This window comes from Sceloporus undulatus, chromosome 7, assembly GCF_019175285.1.
Source record: "Sceloporus undulatus isolate JIND9_A2432 ecotype Alabama chromosome 7, SceUnd_v1.1, whole genome shotgun sequence".
Lineage (NCBI taxonomy): Eukaryota > Metazoa > Chordata > Lepidosauria > Squamata > Phrynosomatidae > Sceloporus > Sceloporus undulatus.
In genome coordinates, this window is record NC_056528.1 from 43123596 (window position 1) to 43146598 (window position 23003).

General features: G+C 43.7%; 1 protein-coding gene across 1 annotated transcript; it reads right to left on the reverse strand.

Annotated features, from left to right (window-relative positions):
* Window positions 1-874: 874 nt before the first annotated feature.
* On the reverse strand, window positions 875-22981 carry CSTF2 (cleavage stimulation factor subunit 2). Its single transcript, XM_042478193.1, has 16 exons — window positions 22836-22981; window positions 18466-18544; window positions 17987-18156; window positions 17718-17854; window positions 16661-16780; window positions 16074-16205; window positions 15778-15921; window positions 15208-15253; window positions 12330-12389; window positions 10678-10819; window positions 8353-8507; window positions 7968-7969; window positions 5851-6183; window positions 4550-4675; window positions 2265-2401; window positions 875-1064 (listed from the first exon to the last, which is right to left on the reverse strand). The coding sequence occupies exons 1-15, from the start codon at window positions 22891-22893 to the stop codon at window positions 2279-2281; spliced, it is 1827 nt and encodes a 608-aa protein (XP_042334127.1). The 5' UTR covers window positions 22894-22981; the 3' UTR covers window positions 875-1064; window positions 2265-2278.
* Window positions 22982-23003: the final 22 nt, after the last annotated feature.

The following is a 23003-nucleotide window of genomic DNA, read 5'->3' on the forward strand; positions in this document are numbered from 1 at the left end:
GAGGTTCCTAGGCTCAATTTAAATGATCTGATAACATATGATACTAGATCTCTGTCCAAAATGTTACTATATACCCTCCTTTTCCTGGACATGTCCCCTTTTTCAGAGCTAAAATATGTGTGCGGGCAGATTTTTAAAATATTCACTGCCCTTTGCCACCTCTGCTTGCTGTCTCCTCCACTGAGAGCTCTGCTAGGAGAAGGGAAAGAGCTTTGTGGAGCTCTCAGAGACAGAGAGACATTGACTTGGGGAATGTATGGAGAAGGGAGACATACTTGAACAGGGGAGGCAAGCTAGCTGAGTGAGGTGACCAAGACTCTGGCTGGTTGGGGCAACTGAAGAAATGGTGTGAGTGGGACAAGGCTCAGTGGGAGAAGGAAGGAGAGGCCTTGGGTTTATTTTTTTTCCCAACTTTTAAATTTTAATTTTTTACATTTTAAAAAATTCTTTTAAATTTTCTTTAAAAACATCACTTTATCAAATATTCACTTTAACCACATGAAACTGTGTACATGTAAATACACTTTGGCTGTGCACGTGATATTGTAATTTAAAGGTATACTTTTAATTTCGCTAGGTGTTTATGTCACAACTATTACCATTATATTCAGTGATATATGGGAATTACGATTTATGAGTAACAATAATACAAAAAATATTACTAAGGATTCTGTATGGTGTGGCATGGGAGAAGATCAATGCGGGGGGGGGGGGGGGGAGATGGCGTGACACTTATGTGTTACTGCACCAGGTGATGCCAAGCCTAGTGATGCCACTGGGATGACCCATGAAAATCTAAGCTAAATTTCATGCTAAAACTGTGAAGAAAAAAATTGTGATCCAGTGTAAAGCACATTTACACTGAGCCATGAGCTCAAATCCAAGATAGTTTTATTCGAAACATGAGGGAGTAAACAAAACAAAGGAAGAATTAACAATTGGAGGTGGAACAAAAGAAAACCCTTCCTCTCACTTCTGTTCTGGCTCAGACAAGGAAAGGGATATAAGCTGCCTTCAGTACTGTCTCCAACAAGGGGCTGAATTTCATCAGAAGACTTCCAGGCCTAAAAAGAATACAGAGGAAAGTGTTAAGAGGTTACGCCCTCTGCCTCAATCCCCAGAGAAGAAGCCCAAATGGGGATTCAAACATTTGGAAGGGTTCACAGAAAGCAAACAGCTGTTTAACATATCCAATGTGGACAAGATAAAAAGGAATGGTTGCAACTGCAGAAAGGTGAAAAGGTTCGTGAAAAAGCAGAAAGGACTTTTTCAAGAGTCTGGGCACATATTTTGGAGTGATTGCTAAAGTAACAGGTGCTACATACTGCTTCAGGTGAGGGTGCTGGCTACATTCACATTTAGAGCTTTAATTTACAGATCTATAGTTAACAGCCATCATATGTGTTGAGTAAAATTCCATGCCTACAGTTCAACAACTACTACTTTCCTTTGGCTCCTTTAGTGTGAGTATCCCACCTGAAAACAGATTTTTACAGAACATGTAGAAATGTATCCAACAGTTGTGCCAATTTACTGATGATTCACAGAAATGTGGAATTCCTAAGACAAGGCAGGTAAACCTGTGTTTCTTCATATGTAGTTGGACTCCAGTGTTGATCAGCCCAAGCCAGCATTGTCCAGTCTTAAGAGATGTTAGGAGCAGTATAATTATGCACAATTTCACTGAATGATCAGAAGCAGAGAGAAAGCATGTGTGTCTATATAGCTCCTGCCATTTCAGGGGAGTTTGGCCAAGAGAAATTTCCCCTGCATTTTGGGTTTTGTTATAAAAGAGTCCTCAGTAAATAGAAAGTACTCTCCCATAGTTTCCCCTCAAAAATGAACTATCATGGGAAGCAGTCAAGCCTGGCCTACTTTCATGTGGCTTCCAAACTGATTTCAAAAGTCCTCTGCAAACAATTAGTTCATCTTGAAAGAATGAGCTGTCCATCACATGAAGGGGTGTAAGAGGGAGAGAGAAGTGGAAATGTCAGAGAGAGAAAAAATAGGTGGAACCACCACTTCTGGTTCTCACTCTACCCAACAGTGGCTTTGTCTGCACCTCACCATCAGCATATGCCCCCTAACAAGTCAGTCTCTTGACACCCCTTGTCTAGTATTATAAAAAGTGGAAGGCTATAATGAAGGATTTGAAGAAGGTAGAATAGAAGGAAGAGATGGAATGTGCTAGGCTGCGAAGTAAATATGACTGGGAAGGTCTGTTACTCCAGTATAATTTTGCCAGCTCCTTCCCTCTTTCTTACCCAAACAATGCAGATCAAGGAGCACCAGTAGACTTCTGTATCTGCTCTTTCAGAATCAGAATGCTCTGCCTTTGCTCTGGAGGCAACATAGCTATCTGGTCTGCTGTCAGTTGGAGGACTTGCATGATAAGTGCAGCCTGAAGGGAAGAGAAAGAAAATGGTAAGGGTGCATCCAGACATAAACCTTGGGTGGGGAGAATTTAGAATTTTTTAGAAAGAACACTGTCTTCCTAAATTTTTCCTCCTTGGATTTTTCAGATTGTTTCCACCTCTCAAACAGTACTTATTTCTGACAGCTACCCCCACCTCCAAAAGGCAGTGAGCTCTATTTGCATAGTGTAACCACAGCTTCAACTAAGTGGAATTGGTAGTTAATGAACATCAAATCCAGGTAAAACACAATGTATTCTTAACTGAAATCAGTCAAGAAGATACTGTTCCTCTTCTGTTCTGTTTCAAGAATTCATATCCTGCTAGTCCCACACTGAGAAGGTTAACAATCCAAACTTCAAAGAGGACCATAGAATGAAAACAATGACAAGAAATGCATTAAAATAAAAACAAATAATCAAACCAAATAGCAAAATCCTGACCCAAAACAGTGGGCAATCCCAGCAGATGAAAAAAAATGTCATATTGAGGAGGGAGCTAGCTTGTTTTCTGCTGCTCCAGAGACTAGGACCCGGAGCAATGGATGCAAGTTACAGGAAAAGATTCCACCTCAACATTAGGAGGAACTTCCTGAGAGTAAGGGCTGTTCGACAGTGGAACAAACTCCTTCGGGGAGTGGTGGAATCTCCCTCCTTGGAGGTCTTTAAACAGAGGCTGGATGGCCATCTGTCAGGTATGCTTTGATTCAAATTTCCTGCATGGCAGGGGGTTGGACTGGATGGCCCTTGCAGTCTCTTCCAACTCTATGTTTCTATGATTCTTGCTCCTACTCTCTTAGGAAAGGGGACTCAAACAAGGCTTTCATTTGTCTAACAATAACCACGTTTGCACATAACAGTAAGCCAGTTTGTTTGTTGAATTCTGGCTTATTGTTGCATCTGCAAATAACACATGGTTTGTTAAACAAATAAAATACACAACCAGAAGTCATGCTTTGTTGTTGATTTATAAATGCCAGCTTCTTTAAATCTTGTTGTTCTGCCTGAACTGAGAACTGTGATTTGTTTTGTGTGTTTTCCCCACTTGGTCACAATCCAACAGAACTGGGCTGAAACAGACTAGAAATGGGAAAGCATATAGGTGTCCCCTGCTTTTTGATGCCTTGCTTTCCAAACATTCACTCTTTGGACCATTCTAAATTATACCCATAATCCATATATTCAGATGCTCTTTCAACTGCACATCGAATGAATAGGTTCTGGTTATACAGTACTGTAATTTTAAAAGGGTTGAAAGAGCAGAAGTGGGCTCTCTCTCTGGTGGACTCTGCTTTTTCTGTGTACACACACCACCACCTAAGAAACAGCCTGAGTGTGGCCCAATGGATTCTCTGGCCCCTTTCTGCTCTCTCCTCTTCCTCGCCCGGAGAAGGGCAGAGGATGTCACTCCTACTAGACAGCAGTAGGAGGGATGCTCGAGGAATTGCTGCATTGGAGCCCTTGTATTTTCCTGCTAAATGGGAGAAAATAATGCAGCAAGTGCAACTGCAGGGCCACCCTGCCCTTTGCTATGGATTTGACAACAACCACAACATGTGTTCTTTGGGAAAGTTGGGTAGAAGCTGTTTAGCTGAGGTGTTTGCTGAGCAACTAGGCTCATTATTCCTCCTCCTCCCCTCTCTTCACCATGGCACCGACTGGAGCAAAGCCTAGCAAAAAGTCAGCTTACCACTATTGACTTTGCTAGGCTTTGCCCTGGTCAGCACTATGGTGAAATGAGGGGAGGAGGAGAAATAACAAGCCTAGTTGCTCAGCGGTACTTCAGCCTAACAGTTTCTACTCTCTGGATTTTAACAAAGAACATTGCTTTGTGACTGTTGTAGTCGTTGATTCTCTGGCAAAGGGCAGGGCGACCCTGCAGTTGCACCAGCCACGTTATTTGTCAACATTTAGTGGGAAAAACTGAGGACTCTAAAGCAGCAGTTCCTCAAGCCTCTTTTTTCCTTCCACTGTCAATGAACAAGCCATCTCATGAGTAGGGACCTGAGCACATAATGGTTCTGCATTTCAGTGATTTTGGATTTATGACAGTGCTCTTATCCCCAACCTGTTGAATAAATGAGGGCTTCCTGTACTGTGGCTGAATTGGGTAACTGTGGGACAAATTTTCCTTACCTTTTCATGATCTTGAGGTGTTACCTGGTTTTGACCAGGGCTGAACCCTCCAGGCTGGGCAGCTGCTTGTACACCTGCTCCTGGCATGCCTGTAGCCTGCATTGCTGCCCCTGGTATGTTAGGAACCTGCAGGTAAAGAGAAAAGTATATTCAAATGTATTGTTCTCTCCTGTATCTTCCTATGGACAGAACAGACAGATATCTCCAGCAGATGTGCTACCTCTGAACACTAAGGATAAGCAGAGAGCTGACACAATGATTTCAACAGGAATCAACTGATAAAAAACAGTGTGGAGACATAGCCTGTAGTAGCAGTAGCTTGCCAAACTCCAGCCTCTTTAATTTCTTGTCATAAATTTGTATCTGAAAAGGTACCCTTCCTGTTTCTTTCTCCAGTTTAGGGCTTTTCCAGTGTATGACACAAGAAGACTGAGTATGTTAGTAACTGGAGGAAGTTGGTAGAATATATAGGAAGCAAAACAGAAGAGCACATAAGAGTCAGCCTCTAATCATGTATATTATATCCACAATTAGTTATTCAGTCAAGGATGTGTTCTTCCAGTACGGGCATACCTCAGTCAACAAAGTCTGTGACAACGAAGCTACATTTTACAAAGAATTTTTATGCTCCCCCACCCTCATTTTTCCTTTTAATCCCCTGCCTAACTAGAAGGTTTTTCCCAGCAGCAGCATTGGAGAAAAGATGGAGAAACAAACTTGTGGTATATGGTTGCAGCTGCATATCTGTCAATGCAATAAAACTTGAACTAGGAAAGTGCAGGAATCTACTCTAGCTGATTCGACTGTAGCCATGTGTGCCACAGGCAAGGTAAACAAGAGCAGACTCCAGAAGCTTTACTGATCATGTATGAAAATAAAAACAGAGAAAAGGGGAGAGCAGATAACTGTACCCCACCAGCTACCCTCCAATATGTTTTTAAAAATAGGCCTGTAAAGTTAACCACCAAAATGGCATGATAAAAGTGGAGGAAGGTGAAAGAAAAAGCCATGCCTGGATGTATTTTGGAAGAAGATGTCAAGTAGACTTTTTTTCCTGCAAGACTGACTTAACCCAATTGTTTAATTTCACAAATTAATTGTTAGCTTTAAAACCCAACTAAAATAATAATATCTCCCTGTGTTGGATCAAGGCGGGGAACAGCATATAAAAAGAGAAAAAACAAGAAAATCAAAGTCACAGAAACAGTAGATAAAAGTACACTAGACTCCAGATTCCCACTCCCCCCCACTAAAATTAACATTAAAAGCAAAATGAAATAACAAAGAAAAGCTCTGCCTACCTGTCGAGGACCTTGTGGGCCAGTTGCTCCTATGTTAAGAGGCCCGGTCAATGGACCTCTTGGGCTTGGACCAGGACCTCTAGGCTCCATGCCCCTGGGGGGCTCCATGCCTCTTGTGTCCATGCCCCTGGGGGGCTCCATGCCTCTTGCATCCATTCCCCTGGGAGGTTCCATTCCTCTTGCGTCCATTCCCCTGGGGGGCTCCATGCCTCTTGTGTCCATGCCCCTAGGAGGCTCCATGCCTCTTGCGTCCATGCCCCTAGGAGGCTCCATGCCTCTTGCATCCATGCCCCTGGGGGGCTCCATGCCTCTTGCATCCATGCCCCTAGGGGGCTCCATGCCCCTGGGCGGTTCCATCCCTCTGGGTGGCTCCATGCCCCTGGGGGGGCTCCATCCCTCTGGGTGGCTCCATGCCCCTTGGCTCCATTCCCCTTGGCTCCAAGCCTCTGGCATCCATGACTCTGGGCTCCATGCCTCTTGGATCTCGTCCACCTGCGTAGAATATGAACAAAACCTATTGGTAGTTACAAAAACAGAAACATTGGGAGCGACTTTACTGAGTCCATGCCAATTTTCCAGATTTTTCCAGAGTCTGGTCTGACAAACCCACAACGAATTCTCAACCTACTGCAATCCCACAGGCTCATCTGTCCTTATTCCTTATGCCACCATTTGCCATTTTACATCTTGGAAATAATCAGCTAGAAATATTTTTCTACTTTTGTTTTTTCTTCTTAATGGGCGATAATATCAGTGGTAACATAACAGGCTAGACATTCATTGTTATGATCTCTGTCTTAGAAACTAAAAATTGGGCAATCTTCCTTTCATTGTTCAAGACTAGTTATTTTAGTTTCTAACTGAAAGGGGAGAATCAGTCAGTATGAACTAGGATTTAAAGAAAGATGCGGAGTCAGGTCTGAAAAACCAGTGTGACAAATAAAAATTAGGGAGCTAGATTTAAATTCTGCTCATCTGTGATTTGTTTTGAACTATGATGTTTATCACACTATGCTCTTAAAGAGGTACTATTCCAGTGTGACTCCTCTAGCAGCCTCTGTGCATGCTGGGAATTGGCAGTTTTAATGAGACTGAACTTCTCTGCCTGAGGAATGCTAAATAACCCCTCCTTAAAAACTGCCAATCCCAGCATGCAGCTAGAGGAGTCACACTGGAATAGTACCTCTTTAAGAGCATAGTGTGATAAACATCTATATCTTGACACATACAAGACATGGATTCATGCTATATATTTAAAATATTTCTTCTCTAATTACTGGGCTTTCTCATTTTTGTTGGAAGTGGCACATTTAGAAACAGCTGCTTTAACACAGCCTTTTCCAATCTGGCCATTTCAAGATATGACAGACTATAATTCCCACTATCCTCAATAGTCTGTAAGGATGTGGGATTCATTGTCCAAGACATCTGGTAGAAACCCATGTTAAAGGCCATGTTGGAACCTAACTCAACCTTTGTGTTACATTTTCTGTGGGCTCCTGTGTCAAAGGCCCCTGACTACAGCAAATAGCTCCACTAACCAGCTCTTTGGAGACTCAGGCCTGTTACAGACTGCCAAAATAAAGCTGCTTCGGGCCTCTTCGGAGGCAAGCTGTTTAAATGATGCATGCATCCTAAGAATCCGGAAGCTGCACCAAAGCTGCACTCCAGTGCTTAGGAATGGAGTGTGGCTTTGGCGTGACCTCCGGACTCTTAGGACCCATGCATCATTTAAAGAGCATACCTCCAAAGAGACCCGAAGCAGCTTTATTTTGGCAGTCTGTAACAGGCCTCAGTGTCTTTGCTGCCTATATTGCCCTGAGATAGGCCCTAAAATAAGTTGTTGCTTCTATTTGATCAAACCCACTTTAGTTGCCATCTCACTTGTTTTATTGCTGCCAGGTCCTTGGAGAACAAACAAGCTGTTTGTGCTCCACTCTGTGAGAGCGGATGCCTGGGAACAATTGTGTCTACTGCCTATATTTCTCAGTTCCAGAGGTCATCTGAGCTTCAAACAGAATTGTCTGCCAAGGAAGCCAGAAACTCTGCAAGAGCCACCAGGAATCCTTCTGGATCCATAAGCCTCCTCGGGTGAACCATCTTAATGGGTCCCCCACCCCTCCTGAAATTCTCAGCCCCATTAAATCTAAACCTCACCAGGTAGTGATCTGTCCCATGACAACAGAACTGCAAACAGTTCCTCCACCTCCAGATCACCACCACCCCATCCAACATAAAAATATACTATAGAAATCAGGAAATACTATATACTTTAAAATCTTTGTTATAGATATATTACATTCTTTGTAAAATTACTTTGTAAAACATACGAAATACTATTTTGAGTTTATGTGCTGGGAGAAAAACAGATTTCCACATTGTTTTCCATTTTAATATCTTCTGTATTTTCTTAAAAGAACAGGTTCCTCATGAATCAATTACTGTGCTGTGATTTATACCACCTACATTAATATTTTGGCCCCCTTTCCATATCCCTCTCACCTCGGCCATCCATCAAGGGCCCTCGTGGCTCTCCCATCAAGGGTCTGGGTTCTCCCATTGGTCCGCCTCTCATTTCGTGTGGGGGAAGCCCCCGGTTATCATGACTGGGCATGTGGTGCATGGGGGGCCCCTGGTGCGGGGGTCCAAGGTAACTTCTGGGGAAAAGGATGGGAAGCAAAAGAAGTCAAAACCCAGATCCAGCCCTTACATTCCAAGTCAAGTGGCCAATCTTAACCAGATGAAACTAATTCAGGCTACAGTGGCAGCTAACTTGAGGAAACATTTCCTCACACAGAAACAACACCTGACATATATCGAAAACCAGACAGCAGGAAGAACACATGTAGCTTAGCCACTTCCTCAATGAACTGTTTTTCTACTTTTCACTCAAGGGAGAGCACTCAACCACACAAATGCTCTGTCTGCTGGCATAAGTCAGGCATACCAGTTAGAGAACAAGCAGAACTCACACTCTGAACTGGCCCTGGCCATTCAAATTAGCCACAGGGCCTCAACAGTTTCTTGAAGACTTTCTTCTCCAGTCTAGATCCCTTTCAGTCTGGTTTCCGCCCACAGCACTCTACAGAGATGGCCCTCACAAAGATCTCGAACGATCTTTTGCAGGCAAGGCGAATGGTCTTTACTCTGTTCTCGTTCTTCTTGATTTGTCTGCGGCCTTCGACACCGTGGATCACTATCTCCTAGTTGATATACTTTCTGACCTCAGGTTCTTGGACTCTGTTCTTGATTGGTTTAAATCTTATTTGTTAGATAGATCTTTTGCAATGGTCACAGGTGGTCAGACTTTGTCCACTGTTCCCTTATCTGCTGGAGTTCCCCAGGGCTCTGTTTTGGGTCCCCTACAGTTCTCTCTTTACACATTGTCCCTAGGAAAACTTATAAGTTCTTTTAGTTTTTCCTGTCATCTGTACGCCGAGGACACTCAGCTGTATCTTTCCACCCCTGACCTTTCTCCGGGGCTTGAATAGCAAGTTTCATCTTGTCTCACAGCTCACAGTGGATGCGCCATCAGCGTTTGAAGCTCAACATGTCCAAGATGGAGCTTCTTGTCTTTGCTTCCACCTAAGTCCACCCTCAATACTCTTTTTCTGTTTGTTGATGACATCTCTATTCGACTGGTCCAGGAAGCTTGCAGTCTTGGCATCATTTTTGATTCTTCTCTGTCGTGTATCCCCCAGATCCCGGCCACAGCCAAGGCCTGTAGATTCTTTCTCTACAATATTGCTAAAATCTGTCCATTTCACTCAGCCTCTACTGCCTAGACTCTGGTCCACGCTCTGGTCGTCTCGCGACTAGATTATTGTAACCGCCTTGTGGCAGGGCTTCCTCTCTCACCTCCGTCATTTAATTTCAGTCCAGCATTCAGCGGCATTATTACATCCACTCCCCGCTCTGACCATGTTTCTCCTCTATTATCATCCCTTCACTGGCTCCCCTTCCCCTTCCGTATTCAGTATAAGCTTCTGTGGTTAACTTTTAAAGCTCTGCATGGGCTGCCCCCCCCCTATTTATATGAACTTCGTTCTCCACACATTCCCACTCGTACCCTCCGTTCTGGTAGTCAAGGTCTGCTGTCCCAGCCCAGGCTCTCCACTGCCCCATCCCGGATTCATCCCTTTTCACTTGCTGCCCCTCACTTCTGGAATCTCCTTCCCCCATGAGCATGGGTCATCAATTCTTTAACCAGTTTCAAAACTGAGTTGAAGACTATATTGTTCAGGGAAGCGTTCCCAGGCATTGTGTGACTATTTATCTGATTGTTATCTGATATTTTATTTATTTGATCTCTGATGTTCTCAATCTGTTGCCTCCTTATTTTATCTAATTCTATCTTGTATTACTATGTATTTTGTAGAATGTATGCCATTGGCAGGTTTCATTTTTATCGATTTTATGGTCTGTATGTACAGAGCTGTGTAAATCTACATCGCTATATAAATAAAGTATAACAACAACAACAACAACAACAACAACTGGTAGGAAGCTTTTCATTAAAAAAAACCTACAGAAGCAACTAACCTATAAAGATGTTTGCTAGCCTGTGGAAAAGGACAGAGAGCAAACAGACTGCTGACTTTCTATTTTAGGAATGGAAGAGAGGCTTCTCCTCCTCTTAGCAGCCCACTGTTTCCTTATTGCCTGCAGAGGATGGATGGAATACTTCATTCTTTCCTTGCTACTGGGCTACTGGCCTGTTTTCAAGCTGCATTTCAGAATTTATATAAATAGTCCAGATCTCTCAAAAGAAGCCTCCTGTTCTCTGGGCACCAATTTCAATATGGTGTTCTGTTCCATTTTGCCTACCTGGGTTCCACTTCTCCAGTGACAGAGAGCAAGGTCCCCCCACGTGGATCATTTGGGGCATCTCCCAGAAGGCCTCGGGGTGGTGGCCCACTAGCTGGCATAGGCCCACGCTGCATGGGAGCCCGGGGATCTGGCATGGGCACTGTCAGGAAGACAAAAAGAGGGTTGGGAAGATTTGAGGTAGAAAAGCCTTGTTAAGGCCAACAGCTCAGCACCACTGAGGTTGAAAGCCCTTTTTGCAACCCTTTGTGTTCTCAGAAAGCAGCATGCACTGGAAATGAAGCCACAATGTCGCTGCAATACCTTCCACACTGGTTCCAGTGTGCTTTTCCTCTGCGTCACCATGGTCTGCTTGCTCAGGGATAGACAAAATCAAGAAAAGTTGCACACAGAAGTCAAACCTTAGGGATACTTCTTACAAGATGTTTTGCACTTTGGTGCCAAGTAAAAGATAACATGCCTATGATGTCAGGTCCAAAGATTGCAATTATTTCCCATGGAAAAAATCTATATACAAGTAACCACTGAAAAATAGTTGCACTCTTGTCTTAATTTCAAAACAAAATTTCAACTCCAGGCAGTTTTGGATGACCCACGTTTTCTTGACCCATTTCAAACCAACTTCAGAACAGGATATGGAGTTGAGACTACTATGGCTGCTTTAGCAGATGATCTGTCTTAACAGAGAGAGTGGGAGTGTGTTCTACTGGTGCTTTTAGACCTCTCAGTGGCAGTTCCATACCATCAACCATGATATTCTTTTTGAACTTCTGGAGGGGTTAGGAATCAGAGGCACTGTGTTGTAGCGGTTTTGGTCTTACCTCTCAGGCAGGTTTAAGAGAATGGTGTTTGGGAACAGTTTCTTCCTAAAAATTCAGTTGTTATATGGTAAACCACAAGGTGCCATTCTAGCCCCAATGCTTTTTAACATTAAATCACTGGGAGATTATTCGGAGGCATGGTGCTATCTGTAAGCTAATGACACCCAAATATAATCTCAATGCCTTCAAAAACAGCCCCAGCTAAAGACAATGTGTCTTCTCTGCAAGAGATAATGGGGTGGATAGTTTTAATGACGGCACATGGCCACATGTACATGCTGCCATTAGTGCCAATGGGTCTTGCCATACACAGATGCTCAAATCTCTATATTTGAATTCTTTTTATTTTAAATGCATCCTGCTCTTCTCAAGAGATTTTGAAGCACTTTACAGTACTCTCGTGTCATTTTTATATGGTATTATCTGAACATGGCAAATACAAAAACAAAATATGTAACTCTGTTCTTTTCAAAACAGATCTTGGACTAGGGAACTAAAGGCAAAGCTTTGCAGGAAGCCAGTATTTAGAATCAGCACCAATATAGCAGCACAAAATATCATGTGAGATGTAGCCCCAATCCTGGCTAACTCCAGCAAGAAAAAGAGGGGTAGAAGATAACGTGGACCTGCAAAACCAGGTGTTAAGGCCCTCCTCCTGGTGGTGCTGGTCAATCCATTCTACAAAGGCACTGCCCTTTTAGCTTCTGTCCCCAAGTCTTCTGCTTTGATTTCCAGGCTACATAGCTTCGTAGTCCTAAGTCACAAGGCCTTGTATTGCACATTCCACACTCTGTGCAAAGAGCAAGAGGAACCAAGAACAGCTATAGGTACCTTGAACTCGCTCAATAGAGGCAGGCCTGGCAGGTCCCACAGGAGAGAGCTGCAGGTTCCCTGTCCGACAGCAGGAAGAGAGGAGAAAAAGCAGTCACACCAGTAGGAGATGCACTTGCCACACAGACACACAGAATACCTTGGGCAGATTACCCCTTCCCCTGGCATATCCTTGAAAAGCTGTCCTTTTAAACGAGCAGAAAAGACCTCTCTTTCAGAATATGTTGCCATCAACCTTAAAGGCTGAGATTTTATTTTCAGAATTTCTATTTTGCTCTTCAGGATAAGAATTACATTGTGAGCCTGTGGACAACACCCTACTGCAATGCACAACATATATGAAAATAAGAAGTGTTTGGAAACTGCAAAAGGTTCAAAAACTGGTAACCTGAGTCCTGCAGAGCTCATCAAATCTTACCAGTGTTTAAAGACCTTCAATGTCTACTGGCTTGTTTCTGGGCACAATCTCCAAGTAGTGCCTTTAACCCTTTAAGAACTATGATATCTAAAGGACTGGCTTATCTCATGGGAACCTTGCTGTTTGTCAAAGTCTTCTGCTAAGGCCCTGCTCCACACACCTATTGTCCTACCAAGACAAAACGGGGAACTATCAAAGACATTTGTCTGTGGTTCTGCTGGCATTTTCTGATAGCATTTTAAAAAATTCATGACGTATTTATACTTCTTGGACCATTACGATGTTCTTACTGTGTGTTCAATTATTTGTTGTAAGCTTATTCAGGGCATTATTAGAGAGGGATGCTGGAATATAAGAAGGCATCACTTAGCATAGCTGAAAATGGCTGCCAAAGGTACAATCATGTCCAGAACAGCTTCATAACAATTTGTAAATTTGTAATAGCTGCGTCCTGCTCCTCCTCCAAGGAGGCCTGAGCAGCATTCATGGTTGTTCCTCCTGCTCCTCACTTCTCCACACTTTATCCTCAGAACACATGTGAACTAGGTTGGGATAGGAAACAGCAATTGGCTTAAGAACACCCCGTGTTCCATAGCCATGTGGGAATTTTAAACGTTTAGTCTCCATTGCTACTCCACTTCAATAGGCATTATACTATACTGGCTTTCATTTTAGACTGTTTTAAGGGAAGGTAGGAAGACTTCAACCTTGTAAAATCTACCTTTTGTTAAACTAGAAATGTGAGATCCACTCACTGAAACTTGGTACAAAAGTCTCAGAATAAATAAGCCCAAAGCAAGATGTTTCTTTTGTGTACCAGAACACAAAGCTCATAGTCCTTCCACAGAAAAATCCACTGTTGGTTATCCCAAGAGTGTCAAACAACTGGGAATCAGAAATCCTTGTCACAAAACACCCAGCGATCTACCTGCTGGTCCAGATCTAACTTTTCCCCACCCCATTGTAAGAAATAAGGAAAGGCTACACTTCCCAAAATTCAATACAGTAACAATAATACAACTACAACACTAGACTAGAAAATTGGACATGAGCTCCACAGCAATGTGAATGGAGATTCTTGAGTATAAGATGCAAAAGATACTCCTGCAGCAATTAAACTCACCAAGGCAATAATTCTTTGCACAATTTCTTGGAGGTAAGCACTACTGAACCCAGTGGAACATGTTTTTGATGTACAGAATTATATAATTCAACCCTATTTCTCAGGCAGGTGTTACTGAGAATGAACACAGACAATAATATCACAACCTATCCTTGGGATGGGACATGAAAGATAGCTGAACACACATGTGTTTACTTACTATGGCCATCACCATCATATTGGGCTGTTTTGAATTTTCAGCTATTCCACCACCCAAATCACTACAATGGTGAATACACGAGGCAAAGCTTTTTCTACTGCACCATCTCAATTGTGGAACTCCTTCCTAAAGAGAAATCATGCTGGATTCATCCCTACTAACCTTCTCATAGGCAGTTATAACTCCACTATTCTGTTGGCCTTTGGTTTTTAAAATCTGCTTTCAACTTGTTATTTTTACCCTGTATTTGAATAATATTTTAAATATATTGTATTGTACATTGCTTTGAAGACTCTGGTTGACAGATAAGGAATTAATAAATACTATAAGTAAATAAAGGTACTCAGTCCTGCTTACGAGGGTCTAACTGTGTCAAACTGCTTATTGCTGAGAACCGTCAGTGGCTACATTGGACTCTGATCCAATAAGGCTGCTTTCCTCAACTGTTGGCTGTTTTGAACAGCTCTCATATCACTAACCATTCCCATGCCAGCTGAGTCTGATGGGAGCTGAAGTCCAAAATTTCTAAAGTCTAAAATTTCATGTTGGCAAAAGCAGTACTATAGCAATTCTTAAGGATTCTTGTTTTGTTTGGGCAGAACTAAAGATGCATTTCAGTGCAACCAGATGGAAAAACATGCTGGTACATTTCCAGATGTGTGGACACACACACACACACACACACACACACACTCCCCTCCTGCTCTGTCACCTGAACAAAGCAAGCACCGTTATCTTCTGCAAAATAAAATTGCTTTGAAAAGCATTACAAGGGATGATAGCACCCTCTGCTGGCTAAGCAAATGAAAACAGGTGCAACTTGGCTCAAGCGCTATCCTACTGGACTGTTGAGTCCAACTAAGGGATATTTTCCAGCTTTTTCTGAAATACATGCAAAGTACCTGATGGAGCATTACTGGGGAAAGCACTGTTCTCATTGTCCACTAAGCGCAAAGAAAAATGGAGAGAGAGAGTTAAGAAAAAGCCTGTGAGAGCTTTAGAAACCATTTGTAGGGAGATATTTTTGTAAGGAGATCTCCAAACAGTACTCCTCTGTCCATAGTCACTGATCTAGTTTGAAAGTGGAAGCCTCCTGGCTCTCACTGTCTAATCAGGCACAACTGAGAATCTGAATTACCTTGCCCACGTTCCAAAAGCATTGGGGCACCCCCCTGGCATTCCACCTGTGGAGGAAAACAATCATGTAAACCAGTGGTTCTCAAACTTTTTACCCTTGTGACCAGCTTTACAGCTGCTTGCAGACACCCCCTGGCTTGACATGGTATATGAGTAAGAATATTTTGTTTCTTTACTGTGTATATTTTTGTTCATACATTTATGTATAATCATATTTTAACATTTTATAAGGAAACAGTACCCCTCCTCCCTCAGAATGAGGCTCCAAGCACTCTTCTTGCCTTTCTCTTCCCTTCCAGGAAAAAAAAGTATGGAAAGCAGAGGAGGAGGCAGATCAGAGCTTCCAAATTGTGTGATCCTCTTGCACATCCCCTGGGGATCCCAATTCACAGTATGAGAACCACTGATGGCGGGCATTCCGTTGGGTTCACTAGCTATGTTGGCTGAGGGTTTCTAAAAGATGTACGGTAGTTCTTTCCCCCACCCCTACCCCCGAGGTCTATTCTACTACACACACTTGGGTCAACACTGAGAGATGACAAATCTAGGACAAACACAAGGCAAAGGGTACACTGCAGAGCTTACCTCCTGGAGCCAAGGGCCCAGGCCCTGGACCAGGGCCGGGTACAGCAGTGGGCATCTGGCCTGGGGCTGGCACTCCTCCTTGCATGGGTGGCTGCATTAGAGGAGGGGCTCCATTGACATGCATGCCCCCCTGCTTAGAGGGGGAAAAAGCACCACAGTTTCAATTAAAAAATAAAAACCAACAGGACGGGATATGTCTCTTGAACATTCATAGCAATGGAAAAAAGAAGACTGATTCAGAACACAGAGTAAAGGATTCAACACAAAGCATCAGCCTCTTACTATTGGTTGTGGCTGGGATGATGGAACATTTGGCTGGTTCATCTGTGCGTTCGGACCTGGCCCAGGCCCTTGCCCTGCTTGTGGATTGCCTGGAATCAGAGAAGGAACGGTGGTCTGGCGATGCAGAATTTTCTGGAGGCAGAAAAAAAGAGTAAAGCCTGTAAGTCAAAGGTGGGTAACCTCTTTCAGTCCAAGGGCTGAATTCAACTTCACATAAGTTCTTGTGGATTGCATTCCAGATGTGGGTGGGTCCAAAAATACCTATAGATTTTAACTTACAACTCTTGATGCCAGTAACTGAGTCTTAGGAGACAGGTGTCAATACTTCAGAATGGGGAACCCCCACGCACCAAAACCCTCTAGAAAACCACCAAAGGATAGTGTTACAGAGAAGGGAACATGGCCATTCTGGCAAACCCAGAATGGTTCATGAAAGTGTCAAGACTCGGCTCCAGACTGGTCATGGGGGTGCCAGGGCTATCCTCATCTGTGCAGCAAGTACCAAAAATAATGCTCATGTTACAAAAGTATACGGTCCTTCCCTAGCTTTCCCCCTTACTCAAGAGAAGTAAGCCTGAAAGACATACCAAAGCAATCTCTGGGTCAACAATTCGCATCACTACTTGGGCCTGTAGTAGGGCATAGGCAAGTTGAGGGTTCTGCAGCAGCATACTACGTGCCTCCTGTGGGCTATTCTGGACACAGAGCTGATGAGAGGAAAAGGAGAGGAGTAACAGATAGGGTAGCAGGTGCACTGTAACCTCTGGGCTTTTAGTTCAAAAAAAATTTAACACTTCTATTTCAAAGAAACTCCAGAAATGAAATTTAGAGGGGAAAAAATTCTCTTTTCTGCTAGTCAACTTTTCATAGAACTCAAGATATTACATTTCTAGGAGCACAGGGCTTTCTCTAGAGAAATGGGACTATTGTTCAGCCATGGAGGGAAAATTTCCTTCTCATGCAGAATGGACCAGGATCAAATGTTAGCATCTCCCATTACAAAAGGATTAGGTAGGAAGTGGTGAGAAGACAACTGTGAGACTGAGAGGATAGTACTGGATACACACAGAGGCCTAAATTATTTTTCAGTCCTGACTAGAGTTGACACAATAAATCCATCAGACTTATTTACATATTGGCCCTCATTCAATAACTGAATGAATGGGTTTACTCCAGTATTTTAGGATTATGGTGTTCTCCAGTTCTCTCACACAAGATCTTTCAGGTGGATGTACTCAGAACTCAGCCCAGATCCTCAGATATAACCACAACTTGCAATGTTGTTTTCAAAAAGAAGTATGATACTCTAAGCCACTGCAGGAAGTATAACCTCCTATAATGGTTCGAATGTTATATTGCTCTACTTGATTCTTCTGAATGATATGGCAGGATGCTTGTTTTAAATTAAAATGAGGTGGGCAGCTGCAAAAGGGTACAGGGCCACATTAACTTCCCAGGAGATCTTGGGCATTATTCCTGAACTATGGCTATGCCTTCCCATTAAACTGCTTTCATAGAATATGAATGCAGATTACTCCACCCTCATAAAAAGGCCATCTGCATGGAATATTTAATTGCCTGTAACTACAAAATCAAATGATTTGTAAAAAGCAAGGCTGGAGTACTTTCCACCTCGCTGCTCACCTTCATCTGCTTCATCAGCTCAAACATTTGCTCAGGTGGAAGGCTGGCCACTGCCCTGCTGATGGACTCTGGAGCGTCTTCAGGGTTCACCGGGTCTCCATAGGGTGACTCTATGATGGGAGCACCAGTACCCAGGCCTGGCATAAAAGACAGGGGGAAAAACCCTTAGGGTTAAAGATTTGTGCCTTACCACACACACAGATCAGTTCCCCTCAGCTGATCTAATTACAGTTGTTCTTACTCTGCTACCTTCTACAAGACAGACTCACTCTTTAGCTCTTCTTTATTCTTCTCACTGGCAGCATTGTCCACACGCAAGGCTCTCCCACTGAACTCACGGCCATTCAAGTTCCGCATGGCACTGAGAGCCGTTTCCTGGTCTTGATACTCACAGAAGCCATAGCCTTTTGGCTTGCCAGTCTCTCTATCATAGACCAGTCTAGAAGACAAAATACACAAAATTACAACCATTGTCTACCAAATAACATGAGGAAAGGGGCATTGCAGCTAACTAGCTGGCTCTTCTCTCCAGACTTTAGAAAACAAAATCACTTTTTTGTACTACAGCTCCCAGAATCTGCCATCAAGCATAGTGGCCATGCTAGTTGAAGAATTCTAGGAGCTGTAGTCCAAATAAATACATACATACATTCTTACAAAACTTCTGTTTCAAGACCCTCACTGATTTTGTCAACACTTTGGGGTCACCTTCCACAGTTTATTAAACCTTAATAAGGATACTTCTCACCGGAAGCTGACAACAGGTCCGACTTCTGAGAAAATGTCCTTTAACTGTTCTTCTGTGGCTTCATAAGGGATATTCCCCACTACAGGAAAGAGAGAAATACATACTCAGGACTAACAGAGATCTTTGGAATAAGATGAGCATTTTTCCTGACACAGGTTAAATCAATTGATCAAGCAATTGGAAACAGGAGATGGTTTTACCATTGCCAGTGCTGTTCTTTGTATTTCTTTGTGTTAATCTTAAGACTTTGTCGCAATAGTTTTACTGTTGTGCATTATGAGCCTAGGTTGTAATAAGGTGGAAAAACACCACTGAAGATCAAAACAAAGAATGGGATCTTAAGACAAGATACAACAGAGTAAGAACATGCATAAAAATATTTAGCGATCAGAACTATTTATTACACAACCAGAAAGATCATAGCTCATTTCATTTCTTGTATCGCAACCTGCTATAAGCCTGTATTTTGCATTCAAAACGAACTAAATCTCATCATAAAGATGGAGGTTTAAAATAAGCTCCCGGCTAAGATATAGTGACTAGACAAATACAACATCTTTTGAGACTGCAACTCAACAGGGGTATCCTATGTATACTCAACTGACAAGTACCCACTATGCACCTCCTACTTACAGATTTTGAAGAGAGCTCTGGTTCCAGCAAGGGGAGATGTCTGCTATGGGTAATATGGATCTCTCTGTGTTAGGGTTGATGGAACCCCAGGATATTTTGCTGCTCAGTCAGAAATAGAAGAGATGCATGAAAAGGACCCCAAATTATGTAACAAATATGTAACAGCACAATACACCACTAAATTCCTAGCTGTTTCCATATCTGTAAAGTTTTTGCTGCTGTTGTAATACAAAATGTTTTTAAAAATCTAACAGCACCTCTTTTTCTTAACTTTACCCCTTTAAATGGTCCCAGTCTGAGCATAGAAATTGAAATTGGCACTAGATCTAAGATGAGTCCAGGTGAGCAGAGATGAAATTACAAAAGCAAAATTGTTGCATAAATTCCCTCACATATGTTAAATATGGCTGGCTCTTATATGTCTGAGCAAGAGAAAATTGGAACATATTTTTCTTTTTCTTTCATATAGTACAAGACCATCTGACACCAGACTCAGGAGAACTGGAAAGAATTACTTCTTCACATACCGCTTGATTAATAAGTGAAACTTGCTGGCATGGGATGTGGAAACTAGTGCTGGTTAGAATTTGTGAAGGATGAGCTATGCTATTAGCCTTGAAAATAAGTCCTGCAAACTTGATAGCTGACTTTTTTTAGCTTCCTGAGGATTGGCAGAGGAGAACAGAGTTGCATTTCCATGCCAGTCACATAGGAAGAATTGAGCAGTCTGTGTCTCTTTACCTGCCCCCTCCTCCTTTGCCACCAGCTTTTGTTCACCTCTGGAGGACAGGCTTATGTCTAAATACCAACCTGCTGGCTAAATGGAATGCCAGTGTTTGGAGGCTGCACAATACCTGTTGCCAGCAGGGAATGACTAGTAGCTTCCTGCTCTACTTGTAAACTTCCCAAAGGCATCTGGCTGACCACTGAAGAATGCTAGAGAGTGCACTGTGTACTGTTTTGGTCTGATTCAGTAAGACACAGTATGTTTTCATAGTTCCTTTGTATGATGTTAACTACGGTAATCTGAAAAACAGTATTTTCCAAAGTGGGTGGTATGCCCCCCCAGGGGCCAATGAAAGGACCGGGGGGGGGGGCGGTGAGGGAAAAGGGGGGCAGGGGGGCCTTCAAAGTAATGGTGCAAAAGAAAGACAGGACAATCAGCAGCCTTTAGGACCATGGTGAGGATGAGGGCTGCATGAAACATCTTTTCAAACTACAATTTAGCCTTGCTGAATGTGATGTGTCTCCTGCTCTTTGCATGCCCACGTGAGCGCACTCCCTTAGCTGCATTTTTCACTGGAAGCTCTTGTGTGAATTGGGATTGGGGAGCAGAAGGAATCTAGGGATTCTTTGACCTGTTACAGACTGCCAAAATAAAGCTGCTTCGAGTCTCTTTGGAGGTGTGCTATTTAAATGATGTATGGGTCCTAAGAGTCTGGAGGTTGCGCCAAAGCCACACTCCATTCCTAAGCACAAGATAAAAAACCTGCGGAGGGCTGACTGCATACCACCAATATTCTAAGAGAGAAAGGCAGGGCACAAACACAAGCAAACGCCTTCGACAAAGAAGCTCCTGTTTATAAGTCTTTACACCTGCCTAGTCCCCCTTTTGTCTTCATTCTCTATCTAGTGGTTTTGTTTGTTTGTTTCTTTGTTAGCAAAATCAGCACTGGGAGGATAGTGAATGAGATCTGGAGAAACAGACGTTGGGTATCAAGTTATAGCAGCTTGTCAGCAGTAAACAATGCAATAAAGTCTGAGTTGGGAGAAAATGTGGTTCTTCTTTAGCTGATGCTACTGTAGCTATGCATGCCAGCCTACAACAGTAAACAGTAGCTGCCTCCAGAATCCCTTACTGAACACGTGAGAATAACAAAACTGAGAAAAGGGGAAAGCAGATAAGCCTGCCTCACCAGCTACCAGCAGCAGGTTAAAAATAGGTTTAGCCACTAAAATAGAAATCATAATACATGTGGAGGCGAGCAAAAGAAGGAAATCACCTACGCATGTATTTTAAAAGAAGCTTTCAAGTGTTTTTGGTTGCTTAGGACTCTGGTTGCTTCATTTCACATATGTATATTGTTAGTTTTGAATAAAGGATTTGTTGAAACATGTTGAACAGCTTTTCTGTTTTGTGGCATAGGGCCTAAACAGATAGGCCAAAATAAAGCTGCTTTGGGTCACTTTGGAGGTATGCTGTTTAAATGATGCATGGGTCCTAAGAGGCCAGAAGCCGCACCAAAGCCACATTCCATTCCTAAGGACTAAAGCACTGCTTTGGCACAGCTTCTGGCCTATTCAGATGCATGTGTCATTTAAACAGCACACCTCCAAAGTCACTTGAAGCAGCTTTATTATGGCTTGTCTGTTCAGGCCCATAGAAACCTGTCCCTATTCTTTCCATGTGATTTCTGCCTCTGGAACTTAATTTTCTGTCAAAGAAAGAATGCCCAGTAAAACATCAATTTTATTAAGCAAGATATAACTGTATAACAGTAATAATAATAATAATAATAACAACAACCAGAAACATGGAAAAGACTGACATCCTTCCTTCCTAACTATGCTCTGCGATAACTCCTAGTCAACAAGTGCTTCCCACAGAAAGCAACAGCACTAAGGGCCCTATCACACTGTATAACTGTAGCACTACGATTCCACTTTAACTGCCATCAAGAGGAATAAATGCTAAGCATTGTGGTTTGGTGAGGCACCAGAAATCTGTCTGAGACGTCTCAATGCTGCTGCTTAACTGAGAATGAAAGAATTGGACAAGATTCTCCAGTGCAAAGATATAACTCTGAACACTAAAGTGAGGATTGTCCAAGGAGCCACTGTCCAGTCAGCCCTTTGTATTGGCGTACATCTCCCCCAGCAGATACCAAAATCCATGGTTGCTCAAGCTCCATTGTCCCCAACCGTGGCGCTTGCATGCAGATATGCTGCCATTAGTGACAGCTGGACTTCAATGGTGGCATGTGAATGTGGCTGTGTGGCCATTAGGGACAGCACCCATTGCCACCAATGGCAGCAAGTGGATGTGGCTGTGCCACCAATGGTGAAAATGGGACAGTTCTGTTGTCCCTGATGGCGCCACGGCTGCAGGTCGTACCTTGGCCACATCATGAATGAAAATGACTCTAAGCTAGGAAAGTGGAGGGCAGGAAAATAAGTTGAAGACTGCAGGCCAGATGGGGAGAGCCAAGTGGGAAGGCCATGGTCCTGAGCAGGGAGGCAGAGACGGAGGGGGTTGGAGGTGCTTCATCCACTGACAAACAGGGCCTTGGGGAGACGGAGCCCGGACTCTCCCTGGAGGCCAAGAGGCCTAGACTGGGGCCCTTGTACTTTGGCCACATCCTGAGAAGCAGCGAGTCCTTTGGCAAGAGAAGGATGCTGGGGAGGCAGAGAGAGAGAGAGGGAGGGAGGGAGGCCAAGGCCAGGCGGAGGGACTCAGCCGGGGGGCCATAGCTCCCAGCCTCCAGGGCCTGAGCAGCGCAGAGGAGGAAAAGAGGGCTCCCTTGGGCAGGGCCTGCAAGAGACATCCTCCCCAGGGACCCTCTTGACGAAGGGCTGAAAGAGCTCTCCGGAGGAGGGCCTCTGGAGGGGCCTCGGCCTCCGGGTCTCCGTGGGCCGGCTTCCCCTCCAGGGCCACCAACAGCCAACTGGGAACCCGGAACCCCTGAGCGGCAGGGCCTCCCTCGGCCCCCGGCTTCCCCTCGGAGGCCCTTCCTCACCGAAGACGGAGCGCAGGGAGCGGTCCACCGCGGGGTCCCGCACCGACAGGCCCGCCATCTTCCTCCGTCCCTCGCAGCACTTCCGGTCCCTTCCCTAAGCCCTTCCCTTTACTTCCGTTCTTCCGAGGCCCTTTCTTTTTTCCTCACGGCCGGAAACAGGAAGCGAAT